This window comes from Rhinoraja longicauda, chromosome 3, assembly GCF_053455715.1.
Source record: "Rhinoraja longicauda isolate Sanriku21f chromosome 3, sRhiLon1.1, whole genome shotgun sequence".
NCBI classification, from domain to species: domain Eukaryota; kingdom Metazoa; phylum Chordata; class Chondrichthyes; order Rajiformes; family Arhynchobatidae; genus Rhinoraja; species Rhinoraja longicauda.
The window spans coordinates 53,482,229-53,498,829 of NC_135955.1; the positions used below are offsets into that span (position 1 = coordinate 53,482,229).

The following is a 16,601-nucleotide window of genomic DNA, read 5'->3' on the forward strand; positions in this document are numbered from 1 at the left end:
TTCAGAAAACGTTTGATAAGGTCCCACACAGGAGATTAGCGGGCAAAATTAGAGCACATGGCATTGGGGGTAGTGTATTAACATGGATAGAAACTTAGTTGACAGACGGGAAACAAAGAGTAGGAATTAACGGTTCCCTTTCAGAATGGCAGGTAATGACTAGTGGGATGCCGCAAGTCACCCCACTAGTTTTACAGTCAGTAGTACCCGTACCTCTCATCATCTGTGGGAACTCAGCTGATTAAACAGCATGAGGAGGGAAATAGACAGACAACATATCGGAAATGTCCTTCACTAATGACTAGTCGGTGCTGGGACCGCAGCTATTCACAATACATATTAATGATTTAGATGAAGGAATTAAAAGTAACATTAGCAAATTTGCAGATGACACAAAGCTGGGTGCCAGTGTGAACTGTGAAGAGGATGCTATGAGGATGCAGGGTGACTTGGATAGGTTGGGCGAGTGGGCAGATGCATGGCAGATGCAGTTGAATGTGGATAAATGTGAGATTATCCATTTTGGTGGCAAGAACAAGAAGGCAGATTATTATCTGAATGGTGTCAGATTACGGAAAGCAGAAGTGCAACGAGACCTGGATGTCCTTGTACATCAGTCACTGAAAGTAAGCATACAGGTACAGCAGGCAGTGAAGAAAGCTAATGGCCTGTTGGCCTTTATAATGAGAGGATTTCAGTAAAGGAGCAAAGAGGTCCTTCTGCAGTTGTACAGGACCATGGTGAGACCATAGCTGGAGTATTGTGTGCAGTTTTGGTCTCCTAATTTGAGGAAGGAGATTCTTGCTATTGAGGGAGTGTAGCGTGGGTTCACGAGATTAATTCCCGGGATGGCGGGACTGTCATATGATGAAGGAATGGAATGACTGGGCTTGTATGCACTGGAATTTAGGAGGGGAGATCTTATAGAAACTTTTAAAATTAAGGGATTGGACACACTAGATGCAGGAAACATGTTCCTGATGTTGGGGAAGTCCAGAACCAGGGGCCACAGTTTAAGAATAAGGGGTAGGACATTTAGAACTGAGATAAGGAAACACTTTTTCACCCAGAGAATTGTGAATTTGTGGAATTCTCTGCCTCAGAAGGCAGTGGAGGCCGACTCACTGGATGCATTCAAAAGAGTTAGATAGAGCTCTTAGGGCTAGCGGAATTAAGGGATATGGGGAGAAGGCAGGAATGGGGTACTGATTGCGGATGATCAGCCATGATTACATTGAATGGCAGTGCTGGCTTGAAGGGCCGACTTGCCTCCTCCTGCACCTATTTTTTATGTAATATAAAAAATGGTTTCTCTTTCCACAGATGCTGCTGGACCGGTTGAGTTTTTCCAACTTTTTTTGGTTTAGTTTCAAATGCCAGAATCTGCAGATTTATTTTCCATTACGGTTGACACTAGGCTCAAGTTTCTATTTTGTAAGCTGCCTATTCCAGCATGCAAAAGCAGATTAAAATTTCACTGTAAATTGATTTTTTTAATTCTTATCTATCCCATGAACTATCCAAACTCATTAACCATGAAAGGTTTCCACACCATCCTGCTGCATCACAACTACTCAATGCAACTGCACCTCTGGCATGAGAAACTGATTCAGCATTACCAACAGTTAAAATTGAGTGAAGCCTAGGAGCATTTTGGTTCCCAACTGAGAGGCATTTTGGCTACAATTATTCCATAATTACCAATGGACAATTAGAAACCAAATATGCCATGAAAATGAGGGGATAAGAAGCTATGAGCAAGAAAACCTGTTCCTGCAAATTACTCAAGAACACTTAAAAAAAACCTTACCCCCCAAAAAAACATCACCCTACCATCCACACTTCAGTTACTGATGGCTGCTGACAGTGCATGTGGAGTTTGGTATATCCCGAGGTAGGAGTTCCGAGAGTAAAATAAGATATTGGCTGTACACATTTCCACTGCATTTTCCTAAACACAGCAAATCCATACCTCGGATCATCTCCGATTGCTCCCCAGTTTCGAGATCCACTTCCACCCTTTTTATTCTCTGATTTCATTCCCCTAAAAGAGAAAGTATCTTGTTCAACTCTTTTGTGTCGTCAACAGTTTGAATAACAACCCCAAAAAAGTATGATTGCTCATTAAATTTGGGACAAAGATATCTGAAGGGAGACCGCAACAGGGGATCTAAACTGATCATTTTTGAAACTCTATTCTTTCCAAGACCAGTTATCTTTGCAGCCAAGGCCAACATGCAGGAAACCCAACCTTAACTTATTCTCATCAAATTCTCCATTTATGCCACACACGTTGGTTATGTTGTAGGGTGCTTCCAGAATTCGACCAACACAAATTACTATAACCCCAATATGCCTAACCCCTGCACAAAAATGATTTTCCAGCCTCTGGAGAGAAGCAGAGCTTCTGTGCGAAGGTATAGGACCCAGAATTCCTGTAGAATATTTCTTGCAAAACCTTCATGGGAGAGTGCCAGGATGTTGAAAATTATCAGAACTTGGATAAAGGGTTCAGTGGACTTTGACAATCCCACAGAAGACTGAGCCTGCAACCTGATGAAGACCAGCTGTATAAGGGGAAGTGAATGTCATTCCTAGAATGTCTGTAAATTGAGTTGCCTCATCAGCTGAGATGCGATCAAAACATGTCTGGCAAGTCCAGGGCATGAAATAGGGCAAATAAATATTCACCAGTCTTGCAAAAACGATTTGAAGTTTCCACTTCCTCTTCGCTAAACTAACTAAACATTAAAATCAAATTATTGTGCTCTGGCAGGATCTCCAGGAGATATCGCAGGCACATATAGATACAAATATAGTCTCTTAGAAATACAATTAAGCAGTCCATGCATGCATGTAGCAAGGCCCAGACAACAGTCAACAACAAAAGTAGGAAATGGCTAAATCGCCACTTCAAGCCCGATTGAAACCATTCAATAGTCATGGCTGATCACCTTAATAACATATTCTCATTCCCCAGCCAAATACTTTGATGACTTTTGCACAAAGAAAATTATCCATCTTCTTAAATACATCTAACAACCTGGCCTCTACAACCCTGTGATGATGAATTGCACAGGTTAACCACACTGAGTCCCAAATTTTCTCCTCATGGAGACAAGAGACTGCAGATGCTGGAATTTTGAGCAAAAACATTTCCTCATTTCAGTCATAAATCTCATGCTAGTTTGCTGTGTATTCACACCAGGTTTCCAGCACAACAGTAGTATGGTCACAGTTCACACCAGATTCTCAGCACAGTAGCACTCTCTGCAAAGCACCTCCATGCATAATGTTTTACTGCTAATCATAATTCTAAAAGTATATTCATTCCTGATAATGTATTCTGAACATTAAACAAAATACCAGTGAATGCTGTAAAACCATGCTTAATTTATATTTCAGAATTAATTAATTTGAATTTTTAACTTCACTTGCAGATTAATTTGCCAATTTTGCAATTTCCCAAGTAACCAAAACAAACATAAATACAGAAAGCAGTTGCATAGAATTACTAGATTCCCCCTTTCTTAAAAAGATTGAAAATGAAGCGCTCATTTCATGCATGAGCCAAACATAATGACTTTCGTCAGCCCTTATTACTTTCTTAAGATTTGTCCAATCTAATCCAAATTATATACTTAAAGTCGTATTACTGAAAACACCATTGGCACATTTGCAATGCTTGGAATTCCTATTTTAGATCAAAGGTATACTGGAATCCTCATTACTTAAAACAATATTTTTCCTCAATCTCCGCTAGCTTAGTTCTATCCAGCTCTGGTTTTCAGTAAATTGCAATGCAAAAATCTCCAATGGAAAATTAAGTCAACTGGACTTGTAACATTAATTACAATCACTATCAACAAGAGTCCAATAGATCAAAAATCTCAACTATGACATCTCTCTGCTAAAAGTTGAGTGGAGGTTAAGAATCTCAACTAGCTCTAGTTTGAACCCATATATCTTTCTGACTCATGATTAATCTTTGCCGCTGCAAACTAGTAAAATGGTCTGGAAGCATCAAACTTGACTCAAATAATATTTAAATTGTAATTCAAAGTAGTAGGTTGATTTTAATCCATTTTGCATTTAAAGGGATTGAACATCAAAATCAAGGCAGTTGAGTAGTTTTCAGACGCTCAGAGATACTGGCTTTCCTGTCACTTTGAGAAAAATGCAATTATCCAATATTCAAAGAAAAATTCTGGCTAGATCTCAACTCTCCTCCTTGCTTGGTGCTTCTTTTAAAAACCTTGCATTATTCAGATTACAGAGTTAATGTTTCAAACTTAAATACTTGGTTGTTACACAACACATTTCAAGTAAGAGCATTTTAAATACTGTAGACAACTACTTTTTGATGTGTGCGAACACGCACCAAAATTTGAGAATTCCCAAGGAATGACTGACCAAATTGATAATATTGGCAGACATAAGTCAGGACATCAGAAAAACTAATTTCTTTGATAAAACTAGAGTGAACAGATAGATAGGACACTACAGCATAGGAACAGGCCCTTTGGCACATCATGCTGAACATGGTGCCAAGATAAACAAATCTGATTATCTATATGCGATCCTTACCTCTCCACCTCCATGTGCCAAAATAAAAGCCTCTTAAATCCCACTGTCGTATCTGCCTCCACCAGCATCCATGGGAGCGTGTTCCAGGCACCCAGCACTCTGTGTAAAAATCTTGCCCATGCATCTTTAAACTTTGCTCTTCTCACCTTGAAGCTATGCCCGCTAGCCCTTGTTATTTCCAGCCTGAGAAAAAGGTTCTGACTGTCTACCCTATCTATGCCTCTCGTAATTTTATATCAGGTCCCCCCTCAACCTACAACTTTCCAGAGAAATCAATCCAAGTTTGAACAACCTCTCCTTTTTATCCAATTCTCTCTAATCCTTGCAATATTCTGGAAAACCTCTTATGTACCCTTTCCAAAGCCTCCACATCCTCCCTGTAATGGGTCAACCAAAGCTGCAGGTAATACTCCAAATGCAGCAAACCAAAGTCATGTAGAGCATTGACGCCAAGCATACCATATGCCTTCTTTACCACTATCTACTTGTGCTATCACTTTCACAGAGCCATGAACCAGGACCCCAACAAACCGTTGCACATTAATGCTGTTAAGGACCTTGCCTTCAACCACATACCTTCCCTTTACATTCAGCCTACCAAGTGCAACACTGCATACAGGCTCAGATTAAACCCCAGCTACCGTTTCCCCACCCATTTCTGCACTTGTATCCTGCTGGAGAGTTTGACAGCCTTCCTCACGCTACGAAACTCCAGCAATCTTTGTGTCATCTGCAAACTTATTAACAAATTCATCTAAATTTATGTCCAAGTAATTTATATATATCACAAACAGCAGAGGTCCTAGCACAGATGCCTGTGGAACTCCAATAGTCACAGACAAGCCAGAATAACACCCTTCCTCTGCAACCATTTTCTATTATTTAAGCCAGTTCTGAATCCATATGCAAATCCCACACATCTTAATCTTCTGGTCAGCCTACCATGGGTGAGTTTATCAAATGCATTGCTAACATCATGTAGACAACATCCACCGACCGATCTATCCTTAATCACCTTTGTCACTTCCTCAAAAAGAAAATCAATCAAGGTAGTAGACCATGGCCTGACGTGTACAAAGCCATGTGACTGTGCCTAATTAACCCATTTGCTTCAAAATGCGAGTAAATCCTTGCACAAAGAATCCTCTCCAACAGCTTCTTTACCACTGATGTGAAGCTCCGGACCCCTGCAATATCCTTTCTTGCCTCACTCAATAACCTGGGACAGATCACATCAGGCCCTGGGAATTTATACACGTTAATGCAACACCACCTCCTTGATCTCAAAATGCCTTAACATACGAATATACCCTACACAAATCTCACATGTACTTCTCCATGATGAATAACCATGCAAAATACTGGTCTAGTATCTCAGACTTCGGGCACAAATTCCTTCCTCTGTATCACCTTATATCAGCCACCTCATTATCCCTGGCTATTCTCCTGATTAAATGTACATATAAAAAGGATATATTTCTATAATCTGACTCGACAAAAACATTGCATAGCCTCTTTTGGCCCTTCTAATCATCTGCTCGAGTTCTTTCCTACTTGTGTTATATTGTTCAAAGGCCTTATCTGATTTCATCATCTTAAACCTTGCACATGCTTCCTGTGCATTTTTGACTAAATTTATAGCCTCTTTGGTCATCCAAGGTTCCCTTACATTCCCACCCTTATTCTTCCTGCTTACTGGATTATGCCGGTCCTGAACTTTGATCAACTAGCCTTTAAATACCTCGCACTTGACAGCCGCAGACTTACCCAATAACAACTGTTCCCAATTTACTTTCCCTAGCTCCTGCCCAATAATGTTGTAATCTGCCTTACTCCAATTTAGTACCTTTCCCCAAGCTCCAAATTTATCCTGATTCAAAATAATCTTAAAATTTAGAACATGGAAAAAGGACTTCAGATGCAGGTTAATAAACAAAAAGGACACAAAGTACTGGAGTAACTCAGTGGGCCAGGCAGCTTCCCTGCAGAACAATGATAGGTGACGTTTTGGGTGGATTCTACTTCCGGGGGGGGGGGGGGGGGAGGAGAAGAGAGAGAAAGCTAGAAATGGTGACCTCTTGTACAGGTCACCTCTGCCCCAGAAGAAATCCCATTGGTCCAAAAATCTATAACTGTGGCTTCTGCACCAACTCCAGAGCCACAAATTCATCTGCATATCAACCCATTCTAACCTTCTCAAGCACATGGTACTGGGAGAAATCCAGTGATTACTACCCTCAAAGTCCTCCTTTTGCCTAACTCCATTCACTCTGCAGGACCTCGAACCTTTTTGATGTCATTTGTGCCAACATGCACAAAGACTTCTTGTCACTCCTCCTCCCCCTCGAGAATGTTCTGCAGCCACTCAAGACATCCTGAACCCTGTACCAGGGAGGTAACACTATATTTTGATGCCACAGAATCTCCTGTATGTTCCTCTAACTAATGTCTCCAATCGCAATCACCCTGTGTGCCTTCACCTTTCTCTGCTGGGACTCTGAATCAGGCCCGCCACCACAGAACTGACTACTGCTGCTCTCCCCTGACAGGTCATTCCCTCTCAACAGTATTCAAAAGAGTATACCTGTTTGAGGGTAATGGCCATAGGGGATTCCTGCACTCTCTGCCTAATCTATTTCCTGCTAGTCACCAGATAGCCACAACAGTGATGAAAATATACATTAAAGATAAGCATGCTGACATTTCCACTGCAGACACGGCAGTCCAAGAAGTAGTGAAGCTGCTTGCCATTGATGATTTAAGGCCTTTGCTCATCTTACAAAGGCATGCACTCTATGGTCATCTCTAATCAGTAAGTTTGCATTTTGAACTTCTACCCTTCTCTCAGAAGGATCACCGTCTGTGCCCCCCCCCCCCCATTAATCGTCAGCCTTCCAGTTTTAGATCAGTTATCTGTTGCAATCCACTTTCAGTCATAACCCTTTCATCAGCAAATGTCTGCAGCTCAGATTTATTCCATACAGATCCAAACTGAAATTCCACCCAACCACAATTACAGATATCTTCAATCAATTCAGTTATCAATAATAGGGTTTGGCATATTCCGAGATCCACAATATCACTCATGACCTTCAGTAGCATTAACTCAAATTTTCTGATCTGCAATTCAATTTCACCTCTCTCCACACTGCCCTTCCCTCCCCCCACCTCCAATTGCTTCAGAACTCACCTCAATCTCATCCCTACCTGTGATTTCACTATCTTCTGATCTTCCTTGTCCAATTCAAAATTACCTCTGTCGAGGCCTTGGCTTCATCCCGTGTGTATCTGCCTTCCTGAATTCCATTACTTTTACAACAATGTCCACTTCTTTTGCACTGGAACATTTTTCAATTTCAGAATTTCTGATCAATCTGGATTCTTCGCTGTGGCCTCTTATCCATCTAGATCTTGTAGTTGTTATCTGTCAGTGTGACAAACACTGTCCCAATTTTCCACTCCACCCACTCTATGCTAACCCTCGCCTTAAACTTGCAAAAACCCACTTATTAAAGTCAAATTCCATGTCAATAGACAATAGGTGTAGGAGTAGGCCATTCGGCCCTTCGAGCCAGCACCACCATTCAATGTGATCATGGCTGATCATTCTCAATCAGTACCCCGTTCCTGCCTTCTTTCCATACCCCCTGACTCCGCTATCCTTAAGAGCTCTATCTAGCTCTCTCTTGAAAGCATTGAGAATTGGCCTCCACTGCCTTCTGAGGCAGAGAATTCCACAGATTTACAACTCTCTGACTGAAAACGTTTTTCCTCATCTCCGTTCTAAATGGTCTACCCCTTATTCTTAAACTGTGGCCCCTGGTTCTGGACTCCCCCAACATTGGGAACACGTTTCCTGCCTCTAACCTGTCCAACCCATTAATAATCTTAAATGTTTCAATAAGATCCCCTCTCATCCTTCTAAATTCCAGTGTATGCAAGCCTAGTCGCTCCAGTCTTTCAACATACAACAGTCCTGCCATTCTGGGAATTAACCTAGTAAACCTACGCTGCACGCCCTCAATAGCAAGAATATCCTTCCTCAAATTTGGAGACCAAAACTGCACACAGTACTCCAGGTGCAGTCTCACTAGGGCCCTGTACCACTGCAGAAGGACCTCTTTGCTCCTATACTCAACTCCTCTTGTTATGAAGGCCAACATTCCATTGGCTTTCTTCACTGCCTGCTATACCTGCATGCTTCCTTTCATGTCATGTCATTAAACCTGTAGAAAGATATTGATGTGGTGAATCAACCCCCAACATTCAGGAGGTATAATACAGCTTTCTATGCTATTTTCTTTCTGTTGATGGACATTGACCACACCAATGAATAATAGGTCATAATTTTCCACACCTTGTGCTTACTTCAGGAATCTTGTTTCCACAACATCTGACCTCAGTTCTCCAATGTCACATGCCCCATTTCTATCCCCTCCCTGACATCTACAAGCATTATTACACCAGTAGATCCATCATTTCAGGCTGTTCGTTTCCCACCACAAACAACTTTACCGATCTGTTTTTTTCTATTTGTCCAAGTCTCTTCCCATCTACATATTTGATACCCGATTCCCCTGACCATTTAACAGTTTTCAGCTGGTCCCAACCATCTTATTTTGCATAGTGGATGTCAAATTTCTCTAAAGCTTCATTGCCCACCAGGATATGTGGTCCCTACTATATTGTCCTTGAACCTTGGGCTAATCAGCCTCCGTCCACCAACTGGTGGACCTCATCATCATACTGAGAATCTTCAATGATTCGCACGCCAAATATAACGTTATTTTGGGAACTCACATGGGTGTACACTGTGGCCTTCTTTGTGGGATACAAGTAAGAGCTCAAGATTCCTAGATTACTACACTATTGAATAATTTCATATAATCAGGCTCGTCAGTATTTTCATTGCACAGACGTTACATTTCATATAACGCAGACCTCCCTTTTTGGGGTTTTTTTTTCCCCTCCGTCTCTTTATCCTAAAAATTGGTTTCTAATAAATTCTATTTAGGACAAATGGCAAATCAATTCAAAGCGTTACTCCCTTTCAAAGGGGGCAATTATTTTCTTATTAATCAGAATGTAAAAAAACGGTTTAACTTTTTGTTTGCACCATTACCAGACATGGGAATGCAAATTTACAAATTCATAATTTATTCTATCAACATTGGACAACTAAGTTACAACCACTGTCTTCAGTTTTCAAATGGCTCAACAGACCTTCTGGTTTCCTTTCAATTTACAAACTTTCACCAAAATAGGAGGGTTGCATCAAGTCAGTTCAGAATGAAATTTGGAAAGTAGCCAAATTTCATGATGGGAAAAAAAACAACACACTTTTAAAGGGGGAAACTAAGAAATGTATTTCTTTCTTTAAAGATTTTTAACGATATTAGCAAACAGTCCCTTCATACAGTTCAGACTCAAAGCCTTGCAGCTCATTCAACTTCTAGCAGGCAACATCACAACAGAATATTTCAAAACATACTACCACCCCTTAAAATCACTCCATTATGTGGCAGAAAAGTCACCAAATTCAAAAAATGCTTTCATCTTCATGCCAGCTACAGTATGGAACCAGAACAATGCACAAACACTGCATTTCACTTTCAATCAACTCACTGGCATTTGAAGTTAAGTGCACATAATACTTAATGGATGAATTACCAAAATCCTTGTAAACCAAAGATAGACTAACTAATTTTATGTTAACCCTGTTTACATATTAAAGCAATAAAAGGCCAATACAGTATTGTTGTTAAATTACAACTGCATACGTACACAAGATTCATAAAATGTCAACCCCTGTACCAAGCCTGTAACTTTTCTTATAAAAGACATACCTCTTCACATTCGATTTCCAAAGCATTAAAATCCTAATTTACAGTATCATCCAAGCAACTCACACTTTGTCATTTCCACTGTGTCTTTCAAACTCTCGTCTTCCTCTTGGATCAAATCCATTGACACTTCTTGGAAATCCACCTCTTCCATGGCCACGCCCTCTTCCACCTCGCCCTCTCATTGAAACTCTGTCCACCCTGTCAGTTGGTCTGCAAAATTAAAAAAGTTAATTGCAATGAATGTTAATGATTTCATTAAAGTACATGCAATGGCTTCAAGTACCATTAATAAATTATATAAAACAATGATCAAGCTAACCTAGCTGCTCATGCTGTTTTTACAGCAATAAAACAATGGTTTAAAATCAGAACTTTTGGTACTCTACAAAATGATCTTACTGTCAATATAATATTCTAATATACTGCTCTACTGAATACCAAACCACTCACTGCAACACACTACGAGTATCATAAATCATAGTGCAACATGCAAGGATTGCCAAGCAAAGATTACATATATGTGGAATGCACTGGACAAGTTGGAAGACCTGAAGCAGATCATTTCCTGCAAAAGAACCACTTGATCAGTAAAATAGATTGTGTCCCTAGCAAAAATAACTAATTTCTAATGTGGAGCTGCTCACATCAAATCTGAAAATTACATTTCCACTTTTAGAATATTTGGAGAGCAGGAATGATCATCAGACTATTCTCCTTGCCCATTTTAGCTGGCATTTTCCTTTGTATTCTAATGGTCAACTTGGAAAGTGGAACACAAACATTATGTACTTGTTTTAAAATTGTTCAGCGAGTGCTAAAAGATTCATCTAATTGACATTTATTAACTACAGCTGTGAAAACATTCGATAACAAAAACTTTTCTCCAAATAACCATGCTTAAAATGTATTTACAATTTACAGTTCCTTCAAATTTAAAATTGAGTGGGAAGCGAAAAGGTACAGAAAAGGCTCCCCTTAACTTAGAAGAACATTCTCCACTCTTATTCAACCTAATGAATAGTCTAACCCATTTCTTAAATTATTTTTAGACTCCCACTATTTTAGCAACGCCGAGCTGAAATTTGAGTCACCTTGTGACATTGCTAGTCTGCTGGAGTAGGTATCCAATTTCTGTATTCACATTGGATCAAAAATAGGGCAGTGCAGCACTCTGATAATTAAACATCTCCAATTTGTTTTGCCAAAATATATTCTGATCTGTATATATTTCAGATAACTTGTTCAAGAGTATAAGAGATAATCCCAGGACATGGTACCAAGGATGATATGCTGCTTTGAACGTTTACCGGTTCTCAAAATATATGGCAGTATACAAGGAAAAAAACTCCATTATACCATAGAAAATATTATATTGAACATTAAAAAAAGCTTTGTCGCTTTTTGAGAACCAAAGTCTTTAATGGGGCCAAAGTTTTTGATCATGCTCTCCAATTCTTTCATAAAGCTTTCTTGTCTGCAGAGATATTTTTGAAAGGCAGGAAGATAATGTCACACCATCTCCCAGAGAACAGTCAGACTTAGCAATAACCCATGCAACTACCAAACATGCGTTAAACATATAACACATCAAAAGTTTGCTTCTTACAATATAAACTATAGTCTGAAGAAGGGTCCTGACTCAAAACATCACATATCCATGTACTCGAGAGATGCTTCCTAACGTTCTAAGTTACTCCAGCACTTTGTGTCCTTTTTTTATAAACCAGCATCTGCTGTTCCTCATGTCTAATTGAAAATTTTCGTGTTTGATTTACACTTAACATTAACTAGGTTCTCAGCTGATTTTTATCAAAGTAGGAGGAGATGATTTATGAAGATGATATAATTGATGTTATGCATATAGTTTTAAAATGATTGTGAGAAAATGCAACAAAATAAGCTTATATGTAAAACTGATACGAGTGGAATGAGCAGCAGTGGTGGCATGGACACGAAAATAAGGCCAAGTAACAATCATCACAAATGGGTATGTTTTTTTTAAGGTTGAAGACAACAATGCTTCTCAATGCAATGATCAGCATTTTTTTTAGAGATACCCAGGGCGGAAAATCAGCCCACAGGGTCCACGCCGACCAGCGATCCCCGCATATTAACACTACCCTACATACACCAAGGACAATTTTTACATTTACCAAGCCAATTAACCTACAAACGTGCATGTCTTTGGAGTGTGTGAGGAAACCAAAGATCTCGGAGAAAACCCATGCAGGTCACGGGGAGAACGTACAAACGCCGTACAAACCGCACCCGTAGTCAGAGTATTATCTGAATGGTGTCAAGTTAGGAACAGGGGACGTACAACAAGATCTGGGTGTCCTAGTGCATCAGTCACTGAAAGGAAGCATGCAGGTACAGCAGGCAGTGAAGAAAGCCAATGGAATGTTGGCCTTCATAACAAGAGGAGTTGAGTATAGGAGCAAAGAGGTCCTTCTGCAGTTGTACAGGGCCCTAGTGAGACCGCACCTGGAGTACTGTGTGCAGTTTTGGTCTCCAAATTTGAGGAAGGATATTCTTGCTATTGAGGGCGTGCAGCGTAGGTTTACTAGGTTAATTCCCGGAATGGGAGGACTATCATATGTTGAAAGACTGGAGCGACTAGGCTTGTATACACTGGAATGTAGAAGGATGAGAGGAGATCTTATCGAAACGTATAAGATTATTAAGGGGTTGGACACGTTAGAGGCAGGAAACATGTTCCCAATGTTGGGGGAGTCCAGAACAAAGGGGCCACAGTTTAAGAATAAGGGGTAGGCCATTTAGAACTGAGATGAGGAAAAACTTTTTCAGTCAGAGAGTTGTGAATCTATGGAATTCTCTGCCTCAGAAGGCAGTGGAGGCCAATTCTCTGAATGCATTCAAGAGAGAGCTGGATAGAGCTCTTAAGGATAGCGGAGTCAGGGGTATGGGGAGATGGCAGGAATGGGGTACTGATTGGGAATGATCAGCCATGATCACATTGAATGGCAGTGCTGGCTCGAAGGGCTGAATGGCCTCCTCCTGCACCTATTGTCTATTGTAGTCGGGATCGAACCAGGGTCTCCGGCACTGCAAGCGCTGTAAGGCGGCAACACTGTGTCGCACGCATTCAAAGCACGACTTTTGTTGACAATAATTTGTGGATGAATAGAGGGTATTTTACATTTTTTGATGACTAGTTTAAGATGCGCAACAACCAAGAGGTGGAAACTGATAATCTTCAAAGGGTATAAACAAGCTGTTGCAATGGTGAGACACGCACAAAAGTGATAGATATATCTGAAACTCTCAAATAATGGCTCAGCTACAACTGGAATATGGCGTTCCATTCTAGTCACTGCTCTAAAGATAGGAAGGCCTGAAAAACGGTATAAAGATTTACTCAAATGGTACCAGAGATGAGGAACTTCAGTTAACAAAGGTAGATCATAAAAGCTAAGATTCTTCTTTGAACACAAAAACCTGAGAAGATTTGATAAAAGTGACTTGATAAATGTGTTCAAAAAGTCAAGTTTGGAAAAGTTAAAAAAGTTTAAAAGGTCTTCTGCGTTGTGAAAATTCTATGAAAGCGAACAATATGCAAAAGCTCGTTTCACTTTTACTCCAAGGGTGGTACCGCAGAGTAAGAGGTGTGGGGGGCTCAGAGGAGAGAGGGGTGTGCGGGTAGTGTAGAAGTCAGGGATAGGGAAAGTGGCATTGTTGGTAGTAGACGAAGGGCAGCATCACCATTAAGGGTCCTCCCTGGAAATGTCAGGGACTCGGTGAAGTCAGTGACCTCGGCCTGCAGGCAGCCAGGGAAGAAGCAAGGAGTGACAGCCTTGATTGCCTTGGCTTGGAGGTGGCTGTGGAGACTTCTCGACCCAGTGGCAATGGTGTCAAGGGTCCCATCCAAGAGGTGGTCAGGTGTGCTCATGACCATGCAGTGGGGCATCCGGCCTGGGAGCGGTTGGGTCCTTTGGTGTCGGAGGGTGTCCATGCTTGGAGGCAAGCTGGCTTGTGATCCTTGGTGGCCTGACAAGAGAAACTCTGATTGATGGCATGGATCCAATGATGGATAAAGCAGAGGTCATGGCAAATATGGGAGAGCAAATCCTGGAGCCATGGGAACAACTGAGCAAGAAAGCAAAGATGGGAAATGCAAATTTTTTCCTCAAAATTCTATTACATACAGCAGGAACTGCTGGACGTTGAACAGTTAGTCCCCAGGTGGTGAATCTGTGGAATTCTTTGCCAAAGAAGGCTGTGGAGGACAAGTTAATGGATATATTTAAAGCAGAGATAGATAATTCTTGATTAGTATGGATGTCATGCGGAGAAGGCAGGAGAATGGGGTTGGGAGGGAGTGATAGATCAGCTGTGATTGAATGGCGGAGTAGACTTGATGGACCAAATGGCCTAATTCTGCACCTATCACTTACGACTTTATGGCCCTTCTAAACTAGAAAAAAAAATCAGAGTGCAGTGTGCTTCAGTTAACAATTAAGAGGATTTGGAGTAGGGTCACAGCATTTGGAAGTTAGTTATGGCAGATCAATGAATTATTGTAAAATCATAAACAACACCTAGTGGAAAAATATCCAAGAAGGCAATCATTTAGAACTGTTATTATTTTCTCAACTTTTATAAAGAGAAATATCAAATTTGATGCCCCAAACTACAAATGTTTTTAAAAAGTAATCTTAATAAATTAGCAGCCAGTTTTCAACAGAATTCTTAAGAGCAGAAATAGACGGTCATGTGACAAGGAATGTAGTTTATTTAATTGCTACTGGTCCATATCCCGGAGTTATTTCATAGGGCAGAAAGGAAAGAGACATTTAAAAACAAATTTGTTAACAATTCACCGACAACCTAGAGAGTGATCAGACATTGAATGTCGCACTAGCACCTGAACAAGGAAAGTGAAGAGAACAGAAACTACTACGTTACAATAAAGAACTACCCTGCAATGCATCACATTTCAGCCCAGACTGTGACTTTTAATATTCATACCCTTCTGCTCCCCAATCCTTCATCCATTTTAACTAACATATTCAATGAACAGGGAATCAGCCTTACACTTCAAATGAAAATTCAGCAGTTCCTTCCATTTCATTTGGACGACGTTCTCGGAAAACAACTCGCCGATCTGATCGTTCCGTTTTCCTATCAACATCCTGGTTTTCATTCTGTCCTCTGATTTCTGTCCTCTTTGGGCCTCTCCTTGGTCCTGATCAAACAAAAGTTTAGTTGAACATAGTCTGAGCAGTTCCATTGATAAAATCTACTCAGGTCATGTGTCTACCCGGAAATAAAACTGCATTTAACATTTTTAAATTGCTGGAAACACTCAATAGATCAGGCAGAATATGTGGAAGAACTGTTTCTCTTTACACTGATTATTTTTTGTTTTCATATTTCAGATATCCAATTCTGATTTTCATATATTTAAAATATTCTGTCTCCTAAACAAAAAAGATACTTGCAGTCCTGTTCCACAATTTTTCCCAAATACCCAAGGAACAATCCCAAGGATTAATAACCTCCTGCCGAAATGTAATTCTTTCATTACTCACGCAAGAATTGGAGGCAGATCATCAGGCTAAATCTGCACTCCATTTCCCTTATTTGCTAACTAGCCTCCAAGAGTAATAAATGTTTCCCTTGAATTTCCATTTGATTCAGTAGTGATTAGCTTAGTTTTTAAATTGTCCACAAGTGTCTATGCATCAAATATCAAATGATGCCGATGGATGCCCTGAAGGCTCTTGATAAGATCCATAGCAAAGCTGAAGCACCTGGCATAAAAAGGACATAGCATGGATGGGAAGCTACCCAAGTAACATAATGGTGAATTGTATTCAATCCCAATCATGTTATAGGAAGATGAGAAGAGGTTAGAAAAGATTTGCAATTATGGTATGGAATGATGGACCACATTTCCAAAAGTCCTGACAAGAGAGCCTGCGAAAGATTTTCCTTAAAGAGACAACAAAGGAAAGATTTGATGGTATATAAAATGATGAGGGGTCTAGACAGAGTAGATAATGGCTGGCCATTCCCTTTGATGGAGTGGTAGAGAACACAAGATCACATTTATAAACGAGGACAATAACTAAGAGCCGGAGAGAGTGTTCAACCCACAAACACACTGTCTGCAGATGCCGAGGATGTACAGTGCCCTCCATAATG

General features: G+C 40.4%; 1 protein-coding gene across 4 annotated transcripts in view; it reads right to left on the reverse strand.

The window, feature by feature from the left end:
- Positions 1-16,601, reverse strand: part of LOC144592001 (intracellular hyaluronan-binding protein 4.S-like) — a 43,822-nt gene that overhangs the window by 15,492 nt on the left and 11,729 nt on the right. For 2 of the 4 annotated variants that reach the window (XM_078396144.1, XM_078396145.1), the window contains exons 2-4: positions 15,489-15,639; positions 10,497-10,643; positions 1,973-2,044 (exon numbers count right to left, since the gene is read on the reverse strand). In XM_078396144.1, the coding sequence (XP_078252270.1) occupies positions 1,973-2,044; positions 10,497-10,643; positions 15,489-15,639 (370 nt within the window). The remainder of the gene's footprint in view (positions 1-1,972; positions 2,045-10,496; positions 10,644-15,488; positions 15,640-16,601) is intronic. The other 2 variants (XM_078396146.1, XM_078396147.1) reach the window with 1 other exon arrangement.